Below are 12,748 nucleotides of genomic sequence, written 5' to 3' on the forward strand. Positions count from 1 at the left end.
ACGCCCTGCCAACACAACCGCGCTGAGGAGCACGGTCAAGGTCAGAGGGCATGATGAAATGCCTTACCTATAGTGAGAAGAAGCAATTTGTAATACGGTTTTCGAGAGTGACACAGCCTAGGAGAATGCCCATGCTAAGCAGCACGGCCTAATTCCAAGTCGTGCTGAAGAAGGCCAGATATACAATTTTAGCTCAATACTGCAAGGATCTAGGCCGTGCTGGTTAGCACGATCTAAATCCAGGCTGTGTTGGATCCCGAAACCTGATTTAAAAGAAAAGAAAAAGAAAGAGAAAGGAGAGGATTCAGAGAGAGTCGAGAGAGAGAGAGAATTTTGGGATATTCAAGATAGACTTTGAGAGCAACCTTCCAGACGATCAAAAAGAGGAAAACGAAGACGAATTTCATTTCAACATCATCCAAATAGTTGTTCTTGAGGATTTGTTTAAAGATTCGAAGAAAAGAAGAAGGAGATCTTGAGCTAGAGAAATTGGATTTAGAGTTATTCAAGAGGGGATAGCATTTCCACCATTTGAGAAAAGGGTGTTCATGTTCTTTTCAATTCTTATTTACTTTATATTTGATTCTTGTATTAGTTTAATAATGAACATGTGTAACTAATCTTATTATACCCATTTTCAGGTGATCTTTAACTATGCTAGGCATGTTTTGTGCTTAACTGATTGGATTGTTAATTTAAGATTGTAGTTTTCATTCAAGTATAATAAAATCTATTGTTTCTTCTTCATTGTTGAATCAATTTGAGAACTCCTTTGTAATTGAGAAATTCAATTGAGTTTGGACAACTGCTTGTATGATTAAGTGATTTGTATCTTAGAGATAAGTGTAATAACTTACTGGAATAAAAACTAGACATTCTTATTAACGGTAATTTAAAGATTAATGCTATTCAAAAATCAATTGTTAGGAAGAGATTCTAACTTTAGATCTTTAGGATTAGGAATTGGTTAACTAGAGGGAGAGGACAATTCATTTAGAAATTATCTACATATCACAATTCTTAATCAATCAATTCATAAATTATTATTTTTAAGTGGGCTAGCTAAAAGGATCTCCAATTGGGTTAACTCATCTCATTGTCTTTTCCAAACTTTTATTCTCTTTGTTAAAATTTAGTTTTCATTTGCATTCTCAATCATTTTTAGTTAATAATCTTCACCACCTTTTGACCGATTAGATAATAGGAATATCATAGCAGGAGTAGCTTCTCAGTTCTTGTGGGATACGACATTGATACTTGCCATAGCAAGATTACATTCGATAGGTGCACTTGCTTGTAGATTGCTAGTCGTGTTTAGTAAGCATCAAGTTTTTGGCACCGTTGCTGGGAAAGTTGTTTTGAGAAATATTGTGAACTATGTGTTCTTGTTAATTTAGCCATTTATTTTTTGTTCTTTATTTGTTTTTGTTTGATTTTATTCTTCTATTCATTTGTGTTGTTGGTTATTCGTTGTTTTAGATAGTGTATGACCAGGAGGTCTAATCCTGATCTAGTAGACCCTCTACCAGAACCCGAGCAATCCCTCAAGCAGTTGAGGAAGTGGTTGAACATAGAAGAGGAAGAGATTCAGGTTGGAAAAGCCGTAGACGAGAGCGAACCGGAAGACACTACAGTAGAGATGGCAGACACCAACGACAACAGTGAGAATAACCGGAAGATGTATGATTTTATGAAACCATCGCTAGAGGGGACGCGAACATGCATTATGAGACCGACTGTTGCTGCTAATAATTTTGAAATAAAGCCTAATGTCATTCAGATGGTGGAGCAAACGGTTAAGGTCAGAGGCTTGCTAGATGAGGATCCTAACGCGCATATAGCGAGTTTCTTGGAGATTTGTGATACCTTCAAGATTAATAGGACAACAGACGATGCAATTTGTCTCTGCTTGTTTCCATTTTCTTTGAAAGATAGAGCAAATCGGTGGCTACAGTCGCTACCTCCAAACACTATCACTACTTGGGATTCTTTGGCAGAGAAATTTCTGTTTAAGTACTTTCCTCCCTCTAAACTGCTAAACTTAGAAATGACATATCTTCTTTTATGCAGTTTGACGATGAGTCGATGTACGACACCTGGGAGAGGTACAATGACTTACTGCAATGCTGTCAATACTATGGAGTACCAATCTGGTTACAAGTACAAACTTTTGATAATGGTTTGAATTTGGCTACTAAGCAGATGGTAGATGGTACGCAAGTGGTTCTTCGAGACAGCTAACCGCTTGATAGAGGAGATGGCCACAAACAATTATCAGTGGCACACTATTAGGAGCAGGACAGAACGTCAAGGGAGTGTACACTAGTTGGATGCCACTGCATCCTTGGCGGCTCAAGTGGAGTTATTACCTAAGAAAATTGATCAACTCCAGATGCCTGTCCAAGTAGCTTAAGCAAGTTGTGAGTTTTGTAGTGGCCTGTATTTCAGTAGTAACTGTATGTCGGGAGGTATATTTACTTCTTCTTCATCTAACCATGAACAGGTGGACTACATGGGGAGTCAGTCCAGGCAGCAGAACAACCCGTAATTTAGGATGGAGAAATCATCTGAACTTCGAATGAAGGAATAACAACAACCAGGGGCCATTAGAGTTTCAGCGACTACATTTACTGCCGCAACAATATATTTTTCCACCCCAGTCTTCTTAGATTTAAGAGAAAAAGCCTAACTTAGAGGAGCTGATGATGAAATTTATGTCCACTCCAAAGACCAGATTCTAGTAGACGGACGTAGCTCTTAGAAATCAACAAGCCTCCAATCAGAACTTGGAGAATCGGTAGGTCGATTCTAAGATGATGCCGAGGCAACCGGGGGACTTTGCCTAATGATCCAACGAGAAGCACATGAAGGCTATCACTTTACGATCAGGTAAGCAACTATCTAGTTTTATTCCTATTCCTGATGATGATGATGTTGTGCTGGTAGATTCGGATAGGAAAGATGGAGATAGCAAGGTGATGGAGTCAGAGAGGGTATAAGGCAAGAAGAAGAGTCCTTTGAGGGAAGACCAGCCCCTGATCCTATATCTACGCGACGACTAAAGGTGCTGTCAAATCGCGTGATTCTAGCCTCGTAAGTTTCTTGACTTATTTAAACAACTACGAATTAACTTAACTTTTGTTGAAGCTATTTTGCAGATGCCTATGTATATGAAGTTCTTAAAGGAGGTCCTTAGCAACAAGAGCAAGTTAGAGGACTTAGCGATCGTGACCCTAAACGAGGAGTGTTCGGCTATACTTTAGAACAAATTGCCAAAGAAAAAGCGTGATCCAGGGAGTTTTCCTATCCCTTGTGTGATTGGTGATTTGAAAATTAGCAATGCTTTAGCTAACTTAGGAGCTAGCATTAATTTAATTCTATACAGTTTTTTTACCAAGTTAGGGCTGGGTGAGACTAAACCCAGTAGGATGAGCATACAGTTAGCTGATAGGACTATTAAGTATTCTAAGGGTATTGTAGAGGATGTACTGATTAACGTCGATAAATTTATATTTCCTATTGACTTTATGATCATGGACATGGATGGTGAGAGTAATGTACCTTTGATTCTAGGTCAACCTTCATTGCAACGTCTAGGGATATTATAGATGTTTGTGATGGAAAGCTTGAACTTAAGGTAGAGGATGAAATTGTCACTTTTGATTTGAACAGTTCTATAAGACAGTCCTTAGATCAATGATGATACTGTGTTTTATGTTGATTTACTTGATAATGTTATTGATACACAATTGTAGGAGATATTGCTTGATAATCCTTTACAAGTTGCCTTGTAGGCAGAGGATGAGCATGAGCTATCCAATGAGAGTGTGTTGGAGCAACTTGCATTTTGTTAGCTAATGAACCAAGCAAGAACACTGATTAGTTTGTTGAGATTGACAGGGTAAGTGTGTAGAAATCGAGGACATCACTTGAGGAACAACCAGTCCTGAAGTTGAAAGAGCTCCCAAAGCATCTTAACTATGCATATTTAGATGAGGACAACAGGTTGCCTGTTATTCTGGCAGCAGACTTGACACCCGAGGAGAGGAAGATGACTTTAGGCTTTCTTAGGAAGTACCAAAAGGCGTTTGCTTGGAAAATTGCTGACATTTCTAGGATTAGTCCTAGCTATTGCTCGCACAAGATCTTTATGGATGATAGTTACAAGCCAGTGGATGATGGCTTTGTACCCCTCGCCGAGAGCCTAAGTTTTCCCCTTCCTAAAATCAGAGATTCTAGGTTTAGAAAGTTAGGTACGAATAGGGAGGATTTTCAAAAGCGCCCCTATCCGCCTAGGCGGTGAAGCCTAGCCTCCACTAAAGTAAACGAGCCTTTGCCTATCCTCATTAATTATCTTAGCCTTAGTGTACCCTATATTCATTTTATTCATCAATGTTTTGTTATCTTTTTTAACATATAAGGTGAGCAACCAAGAGTCTAGCCTAAGGCAAGAGGGTACTTTGGTGCCTTAGGTTTTATCTTGGCATGCAATGGTGTCCACATTATTTACATTTTATTATCCTAAAATAGGGAGATATTCATTTTAGCCTTATTACTTTGAGGTGAGAACATGCGAGACGCGGGGGGCTTACTTTGGTAAGCTTCCATTTTATTATCTTTGCATGTGGAGTGGTCACATCATTTACTAAGTCCAATTTTATCCTCTATTTACATGTGAGGTGATTCTAAGGACAAAATTAAACATACATAGAAAGTGGGGGGGGGCGAGGGGGAGGAAGAAGAATATAGCTAGAAATGGATTAAGGAAAATGGGAGAGTACTTAAGGAAAATACCACGCATACAAATGGCCCTAGTAGCCTTAGTACAAATCACAAATTAGATGAAAACGTAAACATGTGGACTCTTGTTCCTCCTCGAGGGGTGGACCTCCATGGGCTAACTACTCTACACTTTAGGGTTAAGATTAAAGCATAGTAGAAATACAATAAGAAAATTAAATGGACATGCAATTTAATTAAAGTAGGTAGAAATAGAATAAAATGAAAATAAGAGCAACACACATAAATAATAAATTTTTTTTGTCTCATCATAGAGACTGAGCTCGCGCGAGTACGGATTGAGCTCACGCGAGGTTAGTCCTTTAAGATACAATACAGGCTCATGACGTCATTTTGAAGCTAAACCATCTATTTAAAGAGGAGAGATACTGAATTCGTGTGAGGTTAGACCAAAGACTCTTAATTAATACAAAAATGATGTCGTTTAACTCCGGAAGCCTCTATTTGGGTTCAAATGGTCATTGGACTCGGGTAAGCAAAGGTGACCTCACGCGTATTGAGAGTCCATTATGTATAATACTATAAACAAAACTTAAAGGGGCTAAACGATGTCGGTTTAAAGCCTTAGGCTCCCTGACCTCGCGCGTGCTTAGTGGTTTAGGTCGTTATGGCTGTTAAACGACATCGCTTTAATCAAACAGAAAAACACAATATACAAAAAGACAATAAATGTGTGGGAAAGAAGCTAACCTCACGCGAGCACAGGTTAAGCTCGAGCGAGTTCAACCTACCCCGAAAATGGCAGAATTCGAGAAATAAGAGAAATATGAAATATGGTTAAATAAATAAAAGAATATTAAAAAGGTACACAAACAAAGATTAAATCAAGGATGATGTGATGAAAAATAAACATGTTGAATGCAATAAAAGATGGGAAATTTGGATGTGATGAATGTTCAAAATGTACAAAGAAAATGGAGTTAAGAGTAGTTCTTTTACCCTCAAGTGGCTACCTTAGTTGTTGAAAACAAATAGATCTTCCGAGAAATTGAAAAAAAAATGCAACTTTATATAGAAGGAGATTGACCAAGAAAAGAAATTAACTTGTTTTCATATTTTTTTAAAAGGAAGTTTCTACCATAATTAAAAAGTTTAAAAGCTAGAAAACCCTTTTTCCTTCAAAAAGTTTTATATTTTTGACACACACTTGCAAATCCCAAAAACTCCAACCTTTGACACAGGATGAGCGACACGCCGAAAGTTGACCTCTGTCTAAGCTGAGCTTACGCTCAGTGATAGTGAGAACTCGCATGAGCTCAGAGTGAAAACACGCGAGCTTAGGGACGAATGTGCTCAAGGTCAGATGCAGACTTCATGCCCCCAACTCAACTACTCGACTCACACGTGCACAAGCTAGATTCGCGCAAGTTGAATCGAGTGCCTACGTGCTTTCTTCTGGGCACGCGCTAGGTCAGAGGTCGTGCGTGTGCTTAGTTTGAGCCCGAGCAAGTACAACCTTATAGACCCCTCCTTATTGCCTTTATTAGCATTTTTGCTCATTTTAACGCTTATTACTTTACCATTAATATTTTCTTAGGCAATTTCCCTAAGATGTCAGGGTTACAATTTCTTTCTGTCTTTCGGTTTCACAGCTAATTAAACCTTCTCATCATTGGGCTTTACATAACTCTAGTCTTTGATTTCTAATGATAACAATGAGGCGACATGGATTGATGTTTTTATTTTGAGGAAAAGTCTCCTAAGGGATACAAGAGCTTAAATAAATCGATTGGTAGTCAAGCTTATAGACTAGCAAATACACAACCTAAAACTTGAAATCTCCTAAGGGATAGAAGGGCTTAAACAAAGCCTATTGGTAGGCAAGCTTATAGACTAGCAAATACATAACCTAATAGCCTATTGGTACTTAACTTTTTTCTTTATTGTTATTGCTTATAATCAATAAGTGGTAAAAGTGAAATTTCTTTCCTTATAATATTATTGGATTGCTCCTTAATCCTTTCTCTCCTTTACCCTTTCTATCCATTTTCTCCAACAAGTGATATATTAATTTTTTTTTATCTTGATAAAGGAGAGAGGATACGAATTTGCACAAAAATTAACCAACTCTAATATTAAAGGGGAGAGATCAACTTAAAAATAATTTTTTCTCCTAACATCATTCTCAAACAAAGAAAGTATGGATTGAATGGGTCCTTTCTATATCCTGGAGGGAGGAGATAGTCAGTGTTTGGTTTTAGAATCAAAAGATAGTTGCTGAAACAGCTAACAGGGAATGGCCAGCCACTACAATGGAAGGTTACCCAACTGCATACATGTTGGAAGAAATTCATTTATATCGTTCCATTACCCATTCTTTAGTCAAGTCACAAAAATCGAAACTAAAGATTGCCTTCCAGAAGTCTCCCTCTTCGATTCTAGAATGATCCACGCACACTACTCTCTTCTCCCTCATCCATGTTCTAAGGTATAGATTCGGGGATAGACCTTAGGGCTTTCCTGATAAAAGTCTTCTTGTTCATAAGTTAAGGGGGAGCATATGCACATTTTGTATTCTATATACAATTTGTCTATTTTTGGTCAATTTAATTGTCAAAATAAAAAAAAGAGGAGATTATTAGCCTAAATCATTTCATGACTTTGGGAGTCCTTGATTTTGATATTGGCAATCAAATTGAGTAGTACTAATTTCATACTCTGGGTGTCTATTATATAATATTAAAGTGGCTTAAGCATTGGACAAAAAGTCTTAGAAGAAATTAAATAATACTGTTGAAGTTGTAAAAGTACCCAGATGCTTTTAAAAGCGTGGGGGTACTTTTCTTAAAGTCACCTAAAAGCCTTTCAGTCAAACACTGACACCTAGCAATCAAAGAGTTTTTTACCTATGAAGCACGAGGGCACCTCCTATTGAAGAGAAAAATAGAATATGATAGAGAGTAGCGTGGTTACGCTTCTAAGCGTGCTTCAAACAACCGCGAGGGCGCTTCTCTAGTATGGGAGCGGCATTCACATTAAATGCTAAGTCAATGACCATTGTGCCGTCATCCCATAAGGCTACACCACTGTCAAGAGCCATTGGATTTCCAATAACTATATTCAGAAAGTGCGAGGTTGCTCTCAAATCGCGAGGGCATTTCTTTAGCAAAAAGTTTCTTTTTGCCAAATCACCTTTACTTTACATTTAATAAAATGTGGGCTATTTGTAACGTCTCTAAGAGGTTGGCATGCACATAAAGACCCTTTTAAAGACTTAGGCAATAGTTTTTCAAACTTCTAAGTGCTCAAACTCTTGCAAAGTGATTTCTCATCCTTTTACATTTTAATTCTCTTGTAAAGAGTTTGAAAATTAGTCTAGGAAGAAAAACTCCCGTAAGGTTTGGTGTGAGCTTGGAAAAACTCCTATAGAAAAGGATCGGTGATAAATTTGAGTATGAGCTTGAAAACACTTGGGTTTGATCTTACACCTCCAAAAGGATCATTGATAGTGAAATATCCAATTATAGGTTGGAGAGTGAATGTAGGGTTGGTTAATACCCGAACCACTATAACTTTTTGAGTTGATTGTTTTTCTCTTCTATCTAGTCATTTGATTAGATTTTAATTTCTAGTTAACCTTTCATATACCAATTTAACCGCCTGTTTGGTGCATAAAGAGACAACAGGAAGCAAGAAGGAAAAAAAGAGAATAGTAGATGAAATATCTCATATATATCTTGAATGAAAAAAAATATTAAATATATTAATATTTTTAGAGAATGGTTAAATAGAGAATCTCATGGCCATTGACATATCATGGAATCTTTAATAATATCATAACTAATTAGAATTAATCCATGATTTCTAACGCACCATGATTTATCATCATTAGTTACTTTTGACAAATCATATAACTTTTCATGTTAACACATATTAGGTATTTATAATCCATTCACTCATAAATCATCATGATTGGCCAACTTCAAAATGAATTCTCATGATGTCTCATAATATTATTAAATTTTTTAAAAATATTTATTAATTTATTAACCATATATATCATAAACGTTAAAAATATAATAAAATTTAAAACTTAATATATAATTAGAATACTAACTTATTAATTAATATAATATCAAGAATATAATTAAAATATAATTTGTTATAATTAAAGTCATCATTTAACTAAAGAAATACTTTATTATTTTATTAAAGTTATTATAAAATTACACATCATCATCATTATAAATATGTGCTAAAATCATGAACATATATCAGCATTACTGTGCTCACAGGGACACATCAAACAAATTTTACATCTCGACTTCTATATATAATTTTACTATTATATTACTATCTTCTTAAAAGAAAAGACATGCAACGTGTAGAACACGCGCTGAAAGGTAAGAATGCAATAATACTTATGCAGCCTGTAGATACAGTAATTAAAGCTTTTTGGAATAATTAAGGATATATACTGTGTTTGGACCACAAAAATTAAAATTAAAAAAAGTACATATTAAGAGAGTTGTAGTACCCCATCCTTTACTGTCTCACATGGGCCTTTGCAGGCAGCAGATAGATATCATCCATCCATATCTGTAATTGCCATTTTTGCTTTTGGTTACAATAATTGCCATTTTCATATCTCTCATCACCTTTTCATTTTGTTCTACCTTTCTTTTAATGAAATAATGTGTGTTTTTATTTTATTTTTCCCCTTGGTCCATCATTTTCTTTTACCTGTTTTTTGTCATTCTTTTAAGCACCAGCTATATCTTTTTCTTCTTTGAATGAATAATTGCCAAGTCCTAGGTTCATTTCAGCCTTGGATAAAGTCATTTCAATTATTCTTGCAACAACAAAGTATACTCAAGAACTCCTTGGAAGTAACTGCATTTTTTAGCTTAAGAGATACTTCTCATAGAAGACGGAAACCCAAGGAAACGTATAGCAATGTAAATTTATATTGAACTATATAATATAAATTTGAGACATTTACACGTGTATTTCTTTTTTACATATAAACATTATACTAATATACAATTGTTATATTTATTGTATAATTAATTTACAATAACTTTTAATCTTAAAAATAATACTATCAATTATGTTTGTTGTATTAATTTTATATATAATTAAAAAATTAATTAATAATTATATTTAAAATAATTTTTATATTTATTACATTAATAGAATTTTAAAAACATGAAAAAATTTATTAAAAAAGACTTTAAAATATTTTAAACTATTATTATAATCTAACAAATGATAAATAATTATTGGATATTTAAAATTCTATTAACATAAACTTATTTCATATTTTTATTTATAATATAAACAGTAAAATGACTAATTATAAGTTAACGAGAAAATTAATCCTTTAATATTTAAAGAAAAACTCATAATAAACAAATAAAATCAAATGTACTTTTTTTTTAATAACAGTGAGTCATTATTTAATTAAAAAATTAGTGTTTTTACTCTCTAAAAATATTTTTGTAATAAATGAATACCAAGAAAGAAAGTTTAATATAATTTAGTTTAGACAATACTTTTAAGCTCAACTAAGGATATCTCTAAAATAATATAAATTCATGATATTAAAAATATAATTTGAGAAAGAATAAAAGAAAATAAGTAGCTAACTGATTTTTTTCTTTTCTTGATATAACATTAAAAGTTAGTCTAATTAATTTACAATAATGATAAAATACTATTTTAAGAATTTTAGTGCAACTGAATAGCCAAAGCTTAAATCTGGAATTTAATTAACTAACTTAGACAAATTCGAGCTGAATTTTAATTACCCAACAGGGGTACCACTAATTAACATGTGTATCACGAGACTCGTTACCATATTTTAAGCTAGAAGCACTCACATAATGTGTTAAGAGAATGAAAAGGAGAGTTGACAGATAAAGGAGGGGAATGATATAATCAAAATTAATTCCATTACATAACCAGTGAACTAGTCTAAGATCACTAATTTAAAAGAAGAAAAGAAAGTGTAAATGAGGTTGATTTCCCTACATAGTTTCTTAATTCATAAAACTGGTATCTTTAAAAGCAGTAATGAAAAGAAAGACATAGTTGTAGGAGAAAGAAAGGTAAAGCATATATACCAAACACCTTTTTTCCTAACTTATGGTTGTCAAAGGCAGCAGGAAGGTCCAAGTTTGTCCTTTTCTTTGTGTTTCTTTGTGTCAATACTTTTCTTGTTCTCGGAGAAAAGAGAAAAAAAAGAAAAAGAAGACAAAACTTTAGGCTTAAACCTAGAAATTCTTGACATTGTTTCAGTAGCATCACATATAAATACCCATTAAATACTTTCTGGAGTTTCATATTCATTGCCTTTGTCTTCATAATCATCATTTTTCATAGGGACAGAGAGTAATAGAGAAGAAGAGAGCATTTTTAGACATGGGTGTTCTTGGAGTTGTTGCAAAGCGTCTGGATGCCCTTGTTGGGTATTTATACTTATAATAACTTTCTTCATGATTTTCTTGTCTGATTCTATATACTATACCTGCATTACTAATTAATTTTCAGGTTTGATATGTTTCTACTTTAATTTAAATTCTCTTTTTTAATTGCAGACCAGGAATCATGCTTCTCTTCCCACTGTAAGTGCAGGATTTAATATTTGTTTGTTTTATTGCAAGGAATAATAGTAAAATAATTACAAATAATCGAACTAGTGTACTTGTATATATGTTTTCATGTGAATGAACAGATATGCATCACTGCGAGCTATTGAAAGCCCTTCAACACTCGACGACCAGCAATGGCTAACATATTGGATAATATATTCATTCACAACCCTGTTCGAGCTATCCTGCTATAAAATCCTAGTTTGGTAAGCCCAGCTGCTGTTTCTTCTCCTTCTTCTTGTCTTCTTCTTCTTCTTCTTGTTCTTCTTCTTTTTCTTCTTCTCTTCTTCTTCTTCTTCTTCTTATTCTTCTTCTTCTTTTTCTTTCTAGTCCTTGATTGCTGCTAGCAAAATCCGACTCCATTGTTGCATATAATTTTGGTTTCACAGGCTACCATTTTGGCCGTATATAAAGCTGTTGTTTTGTATGTGGTTGGTGTTGCCTATCTTCAATGGAGCTGCATATATCTACGAAAATATGGTCAGGAAGTATGTGAAGATTGGCGGAAGGGTGAGTGGGAACTATTCGGACGATCAAAGGAAGGTCTTGCAGATGATGAGCCTTGATGCAAGGAAATCTGTGGTGCAGTATGTTGATAAATATGGATGGGATGCTTTTGAGAGAGCTATTAAAGCTGTAAGAACTGAAACAAGCTTTTATTTATATATATATATTACACATACACACAGAGAAAATGTAATCTTCTTCGTGTTCTTATTGATTTTTCAGGCTGAAAAAGAAACCAAGAAGCACTGAGAGGATCATATATATATATATATATATGATATATATACTTTCTGTACTTTTCCTGGCAATTCATAGGAAAATATTAATATGCACGCATGTGTAGAGGCATGAGATGGGGAAATAGAAAAATAATAAAAGGAAACTAATATGGAACGGCCATTAACTTGTGTATATACAGAAAGAAAGACAATTGTTCAATTCTCTCAGGCATTATATGACACCATATATTGTAATTCATGGTCATGAATCTCTGCCAATTAAATTTCCTTGGGAGAAATGGGAATTTCTTATAATTTTTATTATTAGTTGATTGATTTGAACCGATAATTTGTACTCCAAATTTTAGAGACGGATAAACTACCAATAAATTGATGGCTTAATTATTAAAAAAGTCATGTTATTGCATTTATTATCAATGCATTAGTATATCTAAGTTAGTTCTCGTAAATGCACGATGCACGAACCGTTTCTATAGTAAAGTGATAAATTTAATTCGAGATCAATCACTCAAAGAACTGTAAGACTACTTAATATAAAGACTAATTATCAACATAAAACAACTAAAAATAAATTTAAACATTCTAAATCAATATTTTGAGAGAATATAA

The 12,748-nt window shown here is 34.2% G+C and overlaps 1 protein-coding gene across 1 annotated transcript; it reads left to right on the top strand.

The window, feature by feature from the left end:
* The first annotated feature begins 11,056 nt into the window (after window positions 1-11,056).
* LOC8277803 (HVA22-like protein f) lies at window positions 11,057-12,445 on the top strand. Its single transcript, XM_002520332.4, has 5 exons — window positions 11,057-11,210; window positions 11,340-11,366; window positions 11,477-11,599; window positions 11,783-12,029; window positions 12,123-12,445. Exons 1-5 carry the CDS (start codon window positions 11,164-11,166, stop codon window positions 12,147-12,149), a joined length of 471 nt encoding a protein of 156 aa, XP_002520378.1. The 5' UTR covers window positions 11,057-11,163; the 3' UTR covers window positions 12,150-12,445.
* Window positions 12,446-12,748: the final 303 nt, after the last annotated feature.

The sequence above is a fragment of the Ricinus communis genome, chromosome 5, assembly GCF_019578655.1.
Source record: "Ricinus communis isolate WT05 ecotype wild-type chromosome 5, ASM1957865v1, whole genome shotgun sequence".
Lineage (NCBI taxonomy): Eukaryota > Viridiplantae > Streptophyta > Magnoliopsida > Malpighiales > Euphorbiaceae > Ricinus > Ricinus communis.